General features: G+C 39.0%; 1 protein-coding gene across 4 annotated transcripts in view; it reads left to right on the forward strand.

Moving 5' to 3' along the window:
• The window catches only part of LOC135502518 (uncharacterized), a 476,607-nt gene that overhangs the window by 37,896 nt on the left and 422,070 nt on the right, over window positions 1–16,641 (forward strand). For all 4 annotated transcript variants that reach the window (XR_010449785.1, XM_064795434.1, XM_064795432.1 and 1 more), the window contains 8 exons: window positions 2,776–3,105; window positions 4,367–4,500; window positions 5,166–5,364; window positions 5,852–5,985; window positions 6,622–6,820; window positions 12,990–13,123; window positions 13,769–13,982; window positions 16,097–16,224. Coding sequence is in view for 3 of the 4 variants with exons in the window: in XM_064795432.1 (XP_064651502.1) it covers window positions 2,776–3,105; window positions 4,367–4,500; window positions 5,166–5,364; window positions 5,852–5,985; window positions 6,622–6,820; window positions 12,990–13,123; window positions 13,769–13,982; window positions 16,097–16,224 (1,472 nt within the window). In the remaining variant the exon portion in view is untranslated. The remainder of the gene's footprint in view (window positions 1–2,775; window positions 3,106–4,366; window positions 4,501–5,165; window positions 5,365–5,851; window positions 5,986–6,621; window positions 6,821–12,989; window positions 13,124–13,768; window positions 13,983–16,096; window positions 16,225–16,641) is intronic.

Consider the following 16,641-nt stretch of genomic DNA (forward strand, 5'->3'; position numbering starts at 1 on the left):
GGGCGTGTAATCCGATTAAGCGTCCCTGCCCTTTCAAGTGATTTACGAGAGATTTCGTGACCGATGCATATTTCGAGAGTTTTTCGAGAGAAAAACGAGAGTTGGTATTCGTAGTGCATGGCTGCGGTGTTTTTTAGATGTGAAAAAAATATTCGCAATCTCGACACCGCGAATATTTTTTCCCATCTAAAAAATCCGCCATCTTGGATTGGTAATAAGCATGGAGAGGAATCTCCAGATGACGTCATTTCATTAGGAATACCCTCGGAATTGCCTCCACGGAGTGTGTATGCATTCATGACGTATCTATGCGTACACTTTCATGATTCTGCCGGTATTTGAGATCCTCAAAAACCTTGCATGTACCAAGGCACTAAATACGCCCTTTTCCGGCCATAATACTGTCCCTTTAATAAAGTGTTGTGTATTGGTTATGTTTACCATACATGTATAAGCATCATAAACTTTTTGTATGAAGATTATATTAAATGATGTTTAGCAAAAGCATCATCAAGATTAATAAAGTGTTGTTTTTAGCAATTAACTGCCTTGGGTTATTCACTTATAAGGGATTTGTGAGCCAAAAATGTGTGAATGTGAAAGTAGAAGTGAATGAGGAAATTGCAGCCTAAATTCCCTGAAAGACTAAAAAGGTGCTCCGAAATTGAAGCAAACTCTTCCATTTGCCTTTGTCTTTTTCATCTTAACATTTCAGGGAAAATGTACTAAACCCTCTCCTATCCTCTAAAAGAATAGGTATGAATGCTTTTCTACTGGTGCCAAGCCTTTGTTTTGCTTCAGTTACCATGATACTAGAGTAAGATTTAATGCAAATTGCCAATAGAAGCATCCAAGTTAATGTCAACAAACGCACGTGGAGTGCATTGCTTAAAATAGAACAAAATCGACTAATGACGTCATGGAGATTCCTCCATGCTTATTACCAATCCAAGATGGCGGATTTTTTAGATGTTAAAAAAATATTCGCGAGGAGATTGATAACTGCACGTGACAATAATATTGACCGTGGGAGATGCCGGCTTTGCGATTTTCTCGTCAATAATGTCCAAATATGACTCTATTTCTTAGTTGATTTCGAATTTGGTGCACATAAACACTGTATATTTACATAAAGAATACATTAATTTGGTAAATTATGTAGATGGGCTACATGTTCACTTTTTATAAAATTTGCACATAGTTTATCCGGGTTCTTTGATATGCAAATGTACATTTCTACGTGCTTTCATCTACGCGGTACTTCTGATATCCTTGCATCGACGTATATATGGCGTTAATCCGATTGTCTCAGCCAATATGCGTCGATGGTTCATTCGACTAATGTTCGCTGTACACGTTGTACGTCATTTATGAAATATGTACTGTAAGTATAAAATTTGCACATAGTTTATCCGGGTTCTTTGATATGCAAATGTACATTTCTACGTGCTTTCATCTACGCGGTATTTCTGATATCCTTGCATCGACGTATATATGGCGTAAATCCGATTGTCTCAGCCAATATGCGTCGATGGTTCATTCGACTAATGTCCGCTGTACACGTTGTACGTCATTTATGAAATATGTACTGTAAGTATAAAATTTGCACATAGTTTATCCGGGTTCTTTGATATGCAAATGTACATTTCTACGTGCTTTCATCTACGCGGTATTTCTGATATCCTTGCATCGACGTATATATGGCGTAAATCCGATTGTCTCAGCCAATATGCGTCGATGGTTCATTCGACTAATGTTCGCTGTACACGTTGTACGTCATTTATGAAATATGTACTGTAAGTACGTGACGTATATCCTCGGGAATGTATGCAGAGGGGATGTATGCTGAATATCGATAGAACTGTCCATGAATAGCATTCCGCGAAGATGACGTCACTGCAGTTGCTGCCCTCTATTTCCCCATCGCTGAATTACAGGCAATGTCGGACAAACATGCGGCTTCGTAATGGATTCAGGCTTTCTAACTAGGGCAGTTAGATTCAATCTGGCACATGTCCGAGTGTTGGAAATACTACATAATTGTTCTGAATATTCCTCTCTCTGACTCTGTGGTATCATTCATGCTAAAAACAATGCAGGGTCAAAGATAATTGACTTTGAAATAAGCTCAAATGCGTAGAAATAAGTGTCGATGTCCGACTGTCACGTGACTAAAACGTCATCAATATCTTATGCAAGTGACCTTGTGAGCTATAAATAGTAACTTCGCGGGATGCTTTTGTCAATGCAGGGTTGAACTTCGTTGGTGAAGGTCACAGGTCAACTATTGAGCATATAGAGACTTTGCAGGCAAAACAGATGAAACATAGCAATCGCAAAAGGGCAAGGCGTTGAAGAAGAAAGGCGTGATAATTTAGGAATCGGAGGTTCAAATACCACGAAGACTAGTGAACACTGAACCAACATAGGAAGAACTGGCACAATGGAATGGTCATGTATTGGGCCTATGACTCGTACAGAGGTTGACACCACGAGGAGGGGAGCCGCGTCAACTTCACGACGTCATGTTTTTATACAGGAGAGAATCAAGAGGAAGACTTAAAAGAGATGGTGAAGCAACATTGGGAGCTTGAAATACCCAGGCTTGAAATAACCAGGCAACCTTGACACACTTAATCACATTTTAGACCAATTAGTGACTGTAAGCAGCCTATTTCAAGAGACAATACTTATACTTAGAAAAATGTTTAATTAACCCCTTTTATAACAGTCACCAGTAGGTCCAGATAGTAAATATTCATTAATTCTTTTCAGCATTGACCGGCGTATATTCCCTGAACGATATCACAGTACAGCCAGGACCAGTCGAAGTGAAGCAAGGACAGAACGTCAGTATGTGGTGTAAAATGAAATATGACCCTCATAAAGTAGTGCCGGTAGTCTGGCATACGCCGCCAAATTTCCGAACAAGAACCAACGATTGTTCTTCTTTTGTAAAGAATAAATATATCATGTCATGTTCAGACACTGAGGACCCTTTTGGATATTATAATATGACAATAATGGATGTCCAATGGGCCGATAATGGGACATATCGGTGTCTGTATACCAAACATATGGACATTGTGGATTTACAAGTTTTGGGTAAGTTATAATCAGGAGCTACCCAACATAAGGCATATAAGGGCACTCTTATCTAAGAACTCACGAATTAGAAAGAAAGTTGATTGCAAATGACAAGGATGCAAGAATGGTTCTATTGGCGCCCATTACACTGAAACTAATTAAAGTGCTCATATCGTGATTTATATTAAGGCGTACAAAAGTGTACCATGATTGATGTAGCCATTATAACGAGACTCTGTAGAAAAGGAGACAAGAATGTCAATTATGGTTAGACGAAGTTTAATTGGTCTCCTGCAGCATGATCTGACGATTCCGCCTGGGTCAAGATGTTATAAAGCAGGCCTAGACCCTGCCCGGAGCCAATCAAAATGCTCGAACCACAAACGACATCCTGTGACCCTCACTGGGATGACCAATAGACGTCCTCCACGTGTGGACGGTTGGAAAAGGAACATTTTTGACTGGATCCTGACGTGACAAGACGCGAACTTAAGAATTTATATAACTCGTAAATCGGACGGTCTCGTTAATCTGAAACGTGCCGTTTTTAATAAAATGTTGACCGGTCCCTAGAGTTTGTTCGGGCATGTAGTATTTAATTAATCATCGTGGCAGTGAGATTTGATACATCTTTGCCGAAGCGGATGATTAACCCAGAGTTACTTCGATCTTCGAAATGCTCAAGTAAATGACGTGCCATTGTCCAGTCTACGATGACAGGGAGTGATGTCATTAAAAGAGAGTGAAGTGGACGTTCATGTTCAGGCGAGTTGCTGGACTTGTCCTAGACAATATTGTTTAGCTTAAATTGGTGAAAAGTAGTTTCGTAAACATTGATAAGCATACCTAATTATCTGGACAGTTCTATGATTTAGTAAGGAAATTTGTTAAAGGTTGTACAAAATAAATCGTGAAAAAAGTTCTAAAATAGGCTACATAATATAGCTATCGCCCAGGTAGTCAGCTACAGTACATTGTACAGTGCGACTCATATAAATACGAATACATACTTCAGACAAAATCTCGTGAACTAATGCACCAGACACAGACTGCATTTTTTTCCGTTTTTTTTTCTCATCGTACATTGATCATGGCAAAAATAAGTGTACTTTGGTTTTTCATCATGCAACTTTTTTATTTCGAACGAATTCTTTTCGGAAATTCTCGCTAAAATTACAGACAAAATATTCCTAAATTTGATTTCGCCCTCATGGTTCATGGGAACCATATGTGCTGCCACTTCAACGTTGTAGGCTGATTTTCTCTTGTCTGTTTGCAGTTCCGGTAACAAATTTGACAGTAGAAAAAATCATCAAAAGCTCTGCTGCAGAATCCCAGCCCTTGCATGGGAACTTCACCTGCACAACAAACTGTGCATTTCCGGCACCCAAGATTTCATGGCTTATTAATGACGTAAGTAGCAATATCAGCGGACGATGTCTTGACTTTAGCAGGTCTACACCAATTGAAACGATGTATTGATCTTTGGTCCTGATGACAGCTAGGGTATGTAGGGAGACTACAGGCAGGAGCAGAGGGGCTTATAATTTGCCATCATCAGGGGACTACTATACACGGTAAGGGCACTGGGTTATGTCAGATTCAAACTGACTATATTCCTCTCACAAGCGTAAATCATTACGACGTACTGTGAGGTGTGAAAGACCCCTATTAGTGACCTTGTGTAACTTTATCTTGCCTGCCTAGCTGCTGCCTATATTGTCCTTTAAAAGATGAAGTCCGTGATAGTGGTTCCTCGAGCAATAAAGCTACTGTGCATTTTTTAAATGAGCCTTTTATTCAATAATAAAATTATGATATTATTTTTTTTTATAGGGGCACCTTTGGCAGCCAGACATGCTGTCTCTAATTAAGAGAGTTGCCCCAGTTATCTGGAAAAAAAACTGGAGTACTGTAAATATAAAAGGAAACGACCTTTTGGTACAAGTGCAGTATTCCAAATAGAGAGGGTATCCCTGATAGAGTGGTGTCCGCTAAAGGGAGGTTTCACTGAAGTGTATAAGTGATTCAGATGAAACAGACACTTTAGCTTTACCATTGCCATACTTATTTTTCAGCAACCCTTTAATGGCAACGCGACGGTCACAGAGTTGGTCTGCTCAGGGGCCAAGGACGGCCAGAAACAGACTATGAGCACAGTGATGATAATGAGCACAGACATGGATAAGGAGAGAAAGGAATACAACATTACGTGTACGGCAGAAAACGTTGTTGGAGAGCCTAATGTTTCAAAGGCTATAACTGTCAATAATGTTGGTAAGCATCTAACAATTGTCATAAGTCATCATATAGGCCTAATGTTGTTCATTTTCGTAATCTCCCTCAATCTTTATTTGACTTCTGTCAAGTCGTGATTTATTTCAAGGTACGCAAAAATGTACCATGATTGAAGTAGCTAAGCCCCGGTTGTTGAAGTAGTGGTAGCCAAGTCAGCTACAGTACATTATACAGTGAGGCTCATATAAATACGAATACATACTTCATACGAAATCTCGTGAACTAATGCACCAGACACAGACTGTGCATTTTTTTCAGTTTTTTTTTAATCGTACTTTTGATTATGACAGAAATAAGTGTGCATTGGTTTTTCATCATGTAACTTTTTATTTCAAACTCAATTTTAAAATTCTCGCTAAAATTACAGACAAAAATATTCCGAAACATGATTTTGCCCTCAGTGTTGATGCGAACCATGTGCTTCCACTTCAACGTTGTAGGCTGATTTTCTCTTGTCTGTTTTCAGTTCCGGTAACAGATGTGACACTAGAAAAAATCATCAAAAGTTCTGCTACAGAGCCTCAGCGCTTGCATAAGTACTTTACCTGCACAACAAACTGTGCATTTCCGGCACCCAAGATTGCATGGCTTGTAAATGACGTAAGTAGAGCAATATCAGAGGACGATGTCTTGACTTTAGCAGGTCGACACCAATTGAGACGATGTATTGATATTTGGTTTGAGGAGACTGCCAGGGGGACTATATGCAGGAGTGGGGCTAAATTGGCCATCTTCAAGGGACTACTACACACTGTAAAGACCCTGGGTGATCATTTCGAATTCAGCACTTAATTTATTCCTCGTGCAAGCGTAAATCATTACGACGTAATGTGAGATGTGAAATAGTGACCTTGTGTAACTCTATCTTGCCTGCCTAGCTGTTGCCTATATTGCCCTTTTCAAATGAAGTCAGTGACAGTGGTTCCTCGAGCAATAAAGCTACTGTGCAGTTTTTAAATGACTCTTGTTCAATAATAAAATAATAACAAAATACGTCTTTATATGGACCCCTTGGCACTAGGAAATGCTGTCTCTAATTGAGAGAGTTACACTGATTATCTGGAAAAAAGTACTGTACCATTAAAAGGAAACGACATTTTGCTACCAGTGAAGTATTTTGAATAGAGATGGTGTCCTTGATGGAGTGGTGTCCGCAAAAGGGAGGTTCCACTGTAGTGTAAGCGATTAAGATGAAATAGACACTGTAGCTTTACCATTGCCATGCGTATTTTCCAGGAACACTTTAATGGCAAAACAACGGTCAGAGAGTTGGGCTGCTCAGGGGCCAGGGAGGGCCAGAAACAGACTATGAGCACAGTGTTAGTAATGAGCACAGACATGGATAAGGAGAGGAAAGAATATAACATTAAGTGTACGGCAGAAAACGTTGTTGGAGAGCCAAATGTTTCAGAGACAATGGCTGTCAGTGATGATGGTAAGCATCTTACAATTGTTTGCGTTATCATATAGCGTTGTTTATTTTTTGAGACCTCCCGCAATGTTTATTTCGGTTCTGTCAGGTCAGTTGAAATAATAATCATGGTGAATGTCTAAAAATGATAATAACTTAATTTCAGAAACAGATTCCAAGTTTTCCTATACTGGTTCCCTACCACTATTTTTAAAAATTCAATGTTCAACATGTTCAATGTTCAGACCACTTCTAAGAAAGAAATCATTGTTTAATAGGTGAGGTATCCTGAAAATATCATGAAAGCTTTATTAGCCAAGAAAAATTTCAAAGATTTTAGACCTTTTTTAGTTTCGCTTGCCGGAACAAATAGTTATTTGAAGGTTAAACGTAAATCAACTCAAATTCTCCTCACCAGGGGCAAAAATCATAAACACATAGAAGGCATATGTCGCTTTATCATACCTCATTATGTGGGCCAATCACGCCGCGTCATTCGCCGTCACGTGCCATGCGATAAATTTACTATTCTATGGCATTATTTTGCTAATGACGTCATCGATGACGCGTTATGTTGCTTGCCACCCAGGTGCCGTCTCGATTTAAATTATAATGTGCCGTTCTTATCAAAACGGATAAAGCCTCGTGAAATAATGTATTTACTGGACAAATATTTTTTAACTATTCTATGGGTTGACGTGCAATATTTATATATAATTCAAAAGATAGAAGCTTGAAATAGAGTCTTTGCGGTTTGCATGCATAAAGGTTTGATATACAAATTTTGTTGATGACGTTTACATCACCGGTTTGGCAGTCCCAGAGTCTTTCTAATATTTGAAAGACTCTGGCAGTACTAAGCAAACATGTTTATGCTGTTGCCATTTTGTTTTTTTTAAACTCCGCCGCCCGCTCTTTCTCTGTTCCCCGGCATCCCGTGCAATGCGATTAAACTGTCTAAATTTATATTAAGCATTGATCATGGCAGCGTAATTATGTTACTGAACAATTCTGGTCAAAAACGCACCGATGCACTCAGGCGTGACACGCAAATGTTGAGCAGAGAGAAGCTAGGCTCACCCTGGTTGTTTATTTCAGACCACATATCCTCATTTCCCCATTCAACATTGAGATTTTAATGAGGTTTCTCGAAATCCTTGGTTAAAAGGAAACTCGGACAAGGTCGGAAGATTCTCAAACAAGTCATAAAACAACCGAGAAACCGTTTGGCCGAGGACCTGAATCTTACTGATTATATTGTAATCAAAATACATATTTAATTCGTTATATATTACCAATTTATAATTATTACTAAGATAAATATCGATCAAATTGAAATTGCAAGAATCTCATGAGAAAAATCTAGTTAGAATTTTTTTCCTAGCAAGAAATTATAAGAAAACAAATTCACTAAATTTAAGTATCGGTATGATATTAATTTGCTATAATTTATCAAGAACATTATTGACAATAATTTTCCTGACAAGAAGTTGGTAATTTCCATCTTACTATTTCTTCAGTAAGAAAAATCTCAGTAATTACCTGGTAAGATAAATATCGTCAATTCATTTGTTGCCGTACGCAGTGCACAGCAACTTAAAATTGTATTGATCTCCGCTGGTGTTACAACCCTGATCTGTGATGCAAAAGTTCCCTTATTTGAAATTCCACCATGTTGAGCATCACATGGTGTCATACTTATTTCGACTATGTATCTTATGAATAGACGTATTGGTAGAATTGTAAACTCGTCTGGCAATTAAAAAAAGCTGAAAATGGTACAAATTACATCAAAAGGTACACCATTTAATCCTGCTGGTACGTTTTCATCTCGTCTGCGGAGTCACGCATTTTTGCACCGAAATCGAATCCGTCCCAATAAGATGTCGATTTGAATCAGTGGGTCAATAAACATACAAATACGTCCAATTCTAAATTACCTGACAACAAGGTCCCATTCTTAAAGAATAGAACCTTATTCAATTATCATTTGCCCAAATAAAGTGGCCTTTTATAAGTTGCTCTTTTAGAACATCTGCAGAAGGAATACCCTTGATACGCAATCGATATCCCAACGATCATTTTTTTAATTATTTGGAAGGAAATAGGCGTCATGATGCCGCAATGCTGAGAATGAGTGGGCTGCTTGACCAGCTCGAGGCTTTGGATCGTCAAGCTCCTGGGTATATGTTATATGGTGATCCAGCCTACCCGATTCGCCCCTATCTGTTGAAGCCGTTCGGAGGAGCTGCACTGAACGACCAGGAGGCCGAATTTAACAGGAGGATGTCCCGGCTCCGAGTCTCTGTGGAATGGACATTTGGGAAGATCATTTCAAATTTCGCATTCTGGACTAAAAAAAAAAAAAAATCAAAAGTTGTACCTCCAGCCAGTCGCCAAATAATATATAGTTGCTGCGATCCTCACTAACTGCTCCACCTGTTTATATGGAAGTCAAACGGGGAGTTTTTTTGGACTTCAGCCCCCAACTCTTCAGCAGTATCTGCAACTTAATTGAATGGACGTTCCAGCTGTAGAAACAACGTAACCATGGTAACGAATCAGTTAACTTCGACTTGACTTTATTTTTCAGTTAATTTGATCAAAACAGTTGACAAATAAAACTTCACTGTAAAAACTAACCGCCTAAGTTAAACTGTTGACGGGTGAAAGTTAACAAAACGTAAACATACACATTTGTGTGGTAAAACATTGTAGTCTACTCATTTCAGGTATTTGATGTACATGTATATCAGGAAGTATATGTCGGAAATAAAAAGAGGCCTAAAACAACATGTTGTCGTATATCATCTATGCAATGAGAACCACCATCGTTCTTGTTCAAGTTAGTGTTCAATGATTCGATGATAAGAAAATCATGGCCCGGATCATTTCACCATAAACCTCTTCATCATGTCGAACAAAAACTTCTTCTTTTCTCTTTCACTCTCAAGCCGCAGCCTCCTTTCATCCTTCTCCAAATCAAATCGAGCAGTATCCAGTTCTAGTTGTTTCTTCTTCAACTCAATCTCCTCCCGTTGCAGCCCTTGGTCTTGCTTAGATTTGTCTGCCAAAAAGTCCAGCGCCTTGCTGTTCGTGGTCCTACTCTGCTTAGCCACACTTTCACCATTTTCTTGACCTGAAATTGTAATTAACCTGAAATTATTTTTTAAGGGACACGTAGTAGCCAGTAAGGACCAGTCAAATTGAAACTTAATTTGGCCAAAACAGACATCATGACATTTCTTTATAACCATCAAGATGGTGAGAGACAGAGCGATCCCATCTATGATCTTTAGAATGTATACACTAACCTTCTACTAGGGCTGACAGAGTTTCCATCGCTTTCTTCCGCAGTTCCTTGGCCTTCGCTTCTTCATCCCCTTTCGCCTGTTTTTTCTGCTTTTGATTCCTATCAGCTTCGTCACGAAGGTCAAGTATTTCCGAGAGAAGTTGTTCTTTTTCCCCGAATTCATGTTCGACTTCAGACCTGAGAGGAACACAAATGTAAAATATTATTTCATAACCGAGTAGTAGGACCCGCAGCGCCAATCGTTCACGCAAAGAAACGGAATCCGCAGAGGTTGATAACTTGACGGCATTACAGTTAGAGAGGTAGGTAGGCCTCGACTATGATATGAAATTTGGTGGATTGTCGTCTTTGGTGTTTTTTTTTGTTGTTAAACTGAGAGAAAAATTTCCAAGTGAGGAGGAGAGAGAAGTTCCCATGAAAAAAAATTAATAAACCAAAACATCGACATCGATAACAAAATGAAATATCATCTTGTTATAGCCTATTCATGAGGCGGCACTATTACTCACGCTTTCATGTCCTCTTTCTCAGCCTTTTCAAATTTGGCCAAAAGCAGCAGAGTTCTCTCTTGCACTCTCGCCGTACACCCACGTCCAATGCTGGTCTTGCATCTGTAGCGGATGCTTTTAATTTTTCCTCCACCGAGACCAATGATCCCTCGACGAAAGGGTTCTGGGTGACAATTTCTCTAAGTAACATGATGTCGTCATCTTCTGAAAAGTGTACCATTTTCTTTCTTTTATGCGCCATTCTGAAATTTAAAACCATCCAAATAATTTAAACCCGCCTGGATGGAACCGGAGAAGAAGACGTATAGATCAGCAATTGGCCTACAACATCCGGGCTTCAATCAGCATCAATCCTCAATCAAAGGAAGAATGCAAGCTAGCTAGCAATCGACGCGCACTTACCGGCATATCAACGAGTTTCATCAATTCCGATAAGGCGACGAAGGCCCTTCGCATAACCAATCTACAAATCAAGCATGCTTCGTATTTGAAAAAGCCCTCATATTCACAAAAGCACAATTTTCTGGACGAATTCTTATGTTCGTCATGTGCAATAGGAGTCAACGAAAATAGTTAGGGCAGTAAATTGTATATGTTTGAAAGTTAGGACGAGAAAAACAGAATTGTTTGACAACAAATCCAATATACTTGCCTGCTTTCCGATGCGTCCACACACCCCGGACCGAACGTATTGTAACGTGCCTCGTGAGTGATATGCCTACAAAGCGATGACGTATTATGCGGGATATTTACACGTCACCATTGCATAAGCGATTTTATAAGTCCCAGTTTTAACTGACCCCACCTTGTCTCGCAGACGCAAAACAGCGAAATATAACATTTTCTGTTGTCCATAATCGTGGTCTTGGTTTGTGACAAAAAGCACACCAGTTAGTCTTGAATCATGCATGTCAATCTGCTTATGATTTCCTGCAGCATTCCGGGTTGATTGCTCAACTCGGTGCTGTCGAAAAACCTGATTTTTGACAAGGCCCAGTCGGCTGTTTTTGCCAACTTATCGGGGTGAAATGCCCCCATCAAATCTGATGACGTATTTCGCAAATTTCCTAAGTGATAAGTATAAGTATTGGGATAAGTTGTGGATCTCAACCTCACTATTATTTGTGACTTTCACAAACGCAAACGCCTGGCCTGTCCCATTGTTCGACATCATAATCAAGAGCTCGAACAATGGGATAGGCCTTCACGTTGGCGTCTCGGGAGCTTTACTCCCTAATACCGGGTATAGATGGCGGGGTAGCGGTCGGTGTTAGATACACTGCTTCAGTCATTTCGGGAATCCCCTATTGTCGTGGCAGTAGGCCTACTAAAAGACTTGCCAAAGCAAATTCCTTTTTCCATACATCTCCAAATGTGGACTTGAAAGTTAAAAGCATACTCGCGTCTAATTGATTGAACCGGATCAAGATAGTAAATCTTCATTACTTCTTTTACATTATTGACCGGTGTTTATTCCTTGAACGATAAGACAGTACAGCCAGGACCAGTCAACGACATTCACCACTTGACGCCTTAGATCCAGAGAGTAAATCTTCGTTTTCTTTTCATCATTGACCGGTGCTAATTACCAGAATGATATCACAGTACAGTCAGGACCAGTCGAAGTGAAGCAAGGACACAGCGTCACGCTGTGGTGCAAACTGAAATACGACCCTAATAAAGTAGTCCCGGTAAACTGCATTCGCCGCCAATTTTCCGAACAAGAACCAACGATTGTTCTTCTTTTGTAAAGGATAAATATATCATGTTATGTTCATACACCAATGACCATTCCGGGTATTATAATATGACAATAATGGATGTCCAATGGGCCGATAATGGGGAATATCGGTGTCTGTATACCAAACATATGGACATTGTGGATTTACAAGTTTTGGGTAAGATATAATCAGGAGCTACACCAACATAAGGCATAAGAGCACTCTAATCTAAGAACTCACGAATTAGAAAGAAAGTTGATTGCAAATGACAAGGATGCAAGAGTGGTTCTTTTGGCGCCCATGACCCTGAAACTAGTGAAAGTGCTCAAGTCGTGAATTATACAAAAATGTACACGATTCCTAGTTCTTAAAGTAGTGGTAGCCACAAGTCAGCTGCACTACATTGTACATTCCGGCTCACATAAATACGAATATATACATTTTTTTTCTAATCTTACATTGATTATGGCAGAAATAAGTGTGCATTGGTTTTTCATCATGTAACTTTTTTATATCGAACCCTTTTATTGAAATTCTGTCTAAAATTACAGATCAAAAAATTCAGAAACATGATTTCGCCCTCAGTGTTGATGCGAACCATGTGCGGCCACTTCATCTTTGTAGGCTGATTTTCTCTTGTCTGTTTTCAGTTCCGGTAACAGAAGTGACACTAGAAAAGGACGTCAAAAGCACTGCTGTAGAGTCCCAGCGCTTGCATGAGTACTTTACCTGCACAACAAACTGTGCATTTCCGGCACCAAAGATTTCATGGCTTGTAAATTATGTAGGTAGAGCATCATAGGACGCTGTCTTGACTTTAGCAGGTTTGCACCGATGGAAACGATTTATTGATCCTTGGTCTTGATGGGACAGCTAGGGGAACTATATAGGCAGGAGCCGAGGGGCTTGATTAGCCATCATCAGGGGACTACTATACGCAGTAAGGGCCCTGGGTAATGTCAGATTTAGCACTAAACGTATTCCTCCTGCAAGCGTGAATCATTACGACGTACTGTGAAATGTGAAAGACCCCAATCAGCGACCTCGTGTAACTTTATCTTGCCTTCCTAGCTGCTGTATATATTATCCTTTTAAGATGAAGTCAGTGACACTGACAGTGTGTTCCAAGAGCAATAAAGCTACTCTGCAGTTTTTAAATTGGCATTTTGTTTAATAATAACATCATAATATAATACTTCTTTATAAGGACACTCTTGGCACAAATAAATGCTGTCTCTATCAGGGAGTTGCCCTGATTATCTGGAAAAAAATAACTGTCAATTTAATAAAAGGAAGCAACCTTTTGGTACCAGTGCAGTATTTTGAATGGAGGGGGTATACCTGATAGATTGGTGTCCGCTAAAGGGAGGTCCCACTGTAGTGTAGAAATAGACACTTTAGCTTTAACATTGCCATACGTATTTTCCAGCAACCCTTCAATGGCAACGCGTCGGTTGGTGAGTTAAACTGCTCAGGGCTCAAGGAGGGTCAGAAACGGACTGAGAGCAGAGTGCTAGTAATGAGCACAGACATGGATAAGGAGAGAAAAGAATATGACATTTTGTGTACGGCAGAAAACGTTTTTGGAGGGCCAAAGGTTTCAAAGGCAATGGCTGTCATTCGGCACAATGATTTAAATGCTGGTAAGCATCTGTTGTTTTACGTTATCATATAGCGTTGTTTATTTTTCGTGATCTCCCTCAATGTTTCAGTTTTGTTGGGTCAGTGGAAAAACTAAGCATGGTGGATGTTGAAAGTGCTTGGTTGAGTAATAATTTGTTATCTTGAACTTAGTTTCAGAAACTGGAGACAAGTTTTTCTACATCTACGTAGTTCCCTATCATCATTCTTTTCAATTTTCATAAGAAATTAGTGTTTGACATGTTTAATCAGTAAAGCATCCTGAAAGCTTTAGCATAGAAATATTTTAAAAGATGTTAGACCTTTTTTGTTCCTTACCAAAATCAAATAGCTATTCGAAGGTCAAACGTAAATCAACTTAAATTTTCCTCGCCAGGGGCAAATAAATCGTACATTACATAGAAGGCATATGTCGCTTGATTCCAATAGACAGAAGCTTGAAATAAAGTCATAAAAGTTTAATATAGAAATGTTGTTGATACGGTTTGGTATAGTACCAGAGTATTTCTTATATTTGAAAGACTCTGGCAGTACTAAGCAAACAATTTTATGCTGTTGTCATTTTGTTGTTTTTGAATTCCGCCGCCCGATGTTCCCTCGGCATCCCGCGCAATGCGATTAAACTCTCTTTACGAGGTCTTCATCATGGCAGAATCGTTCTGTTATATTGAACGATTCCGGTCATAAAGCGGGCTTACACCGATGCACTGAGGTGTGACACACAAAGGGTGAACAGAGAGAAGCAAGGCTCACTCTTGGTGTTTGGTTCACACCTCATAACCTCATTTCCCCATTCAACATTGGGATTTTAATTAGGTTTCTCCAAATATCATTGGTTTAAAAGAAAACTCGGACAAGGTCGGGAGATTCTCCAACTAGTCATAAAACAATAGAGACAGCGTTTAACCAGGGACCTGAATCTTATTGATTATATTGTTATCAAATTACTAATTAGATTAGTGATATATTACTTATTTATTACTAAGATAAATACCAATAAGATTGAAATTGCAAAAATCTTAAGAAAAATATTGTTGGAATTTTTTTCTTAGCAAGAAATTATAAGAAAACAATGTCACTAAGATTATTATCGGTAAGATATTAATTGGCTATAACTTAGCAAGAACATAATTGACAATATTTTTTTTAACAAGAAATTGGTAATTTCTATGTACTATTTCTTCATTAAGAAAAATCTCAGTAATTACTTGGTAAAATAAATATCTTAAACTCATTGATTGCCGAACGCAGTAGTGCACAGCAACTTGAAATTGTATTGATCACTCAGGTTTAAAAAAGTTACAACCCTGATCTGAGATGCAAAAGTTCCCTCATTTGAAAATCCACCGTGTTAATCATCACATGGTGTCCTACTTATTTCTCGAATATGTATCTTATGAATAGACTTGTAGGTGATAAAGTAAACTCGTCTGGTAATTAAAAAAAGCTGAAAATGATACAAATTACATCAAAAGGTACACCATTCGATGCTGCTTGAACGTTTTCATCACGTCTGCGGAGGAAAGCAAATTTTGCACCGGAATCGAATCCGTCCCAATCAGATGTCAATGTCAATCAGTGAACCAAAAAAACATACAAAGGCGTGCAATTCTAAATTACCTGACAACAAGGTCCCATTGCTGAAAGAATAGGACATTATTCTTACCATTTCCCTAATAAAGTGGCCGTTTATAAATTGCCCGTTTAAAACATATGCAAAAGATATTAAAAATGATACACAATCGAAAAAGCACCAACCATCGTCATTTAGTAGTATGATAATCATGGGATATTGCAGGTTGTCTGATGAGGAACTTTTCCGATTCAAGGCATGATCGCGCGAGGGCGCAATGGTCATTTTGGTGCATGGATGAAGTGTCACTCATTTTCAAGTTCCAAGTATGGGTGCACAATAGTGAACACAGTAGCGCTACTGGGTACTACTGCTGGCACACATCATAACTGAGTGTGTTTGAAACATGGCGGACGGTTGTTCAAAACATTGTGGACGGGTGATTGTGTTTTCTCACAGAGCCGCAAGGGTTTTTATTCATGCCTATCAGCTTCAATGATACTGATGTCTTAAATTGTTTATGACTTATTTTTTTCTTTCCAGTAACTCCCAGTCCACCTCAGCACAAAGTGATATCGGCACTACTCGTGGTATTGGCACTACTTTTTACTTTGATTGTCATAGGAAGCATCGGCATTACTGTGTACGTGAAACGCCGTCATGCGCTTAAAGTGAGTTATTTTTCAGATAATTTTGGTTGAAGCTTTCTAGTTTCTTTCTTCACTCTTTTCTGTTGCATAATATGCTCAGTAGCTGCCTTGTAGAGTCCATATTGAATCGTAATCATAAGAATATCACACCCGATTTAAAAAGAAAGATTGAAGAGGCTCTTAAAGGGGCACGGCGTTCATGTTTACTGGTAGGTGAAGCAAATTGAAATGACGTTATAACAGTCATCGTGGCTACATTTTTGCTGAAACTTTGCATATATCTGTCTACATAACGGCAGTGTTGAAATGTATCGTCAGTTCTACGATTAACGCGATCGGATATTCACTTTTGAATTTCAAAATATTCCAACGAACACCGTAGGGGTTAAAAGGAAAAAAAGAAAACATATACCCTCTTATCGCTGGAAATAAACTTTC

The sequence above is a fragment of the Lineus longissimus genome, chromosome 18 (genome assembly GCF_910592395.1).
Source record: "Lineus longissimus chromosome 18, tnLinLong1.2, whole genome shotgun sequence".
Classification (NCBI taxonomy): Eukaryota; Metazoa; Nemertea; class Pilidiophora; order Heteronemertea; family Lineidae; genus Lineus; species Lineus longissimus.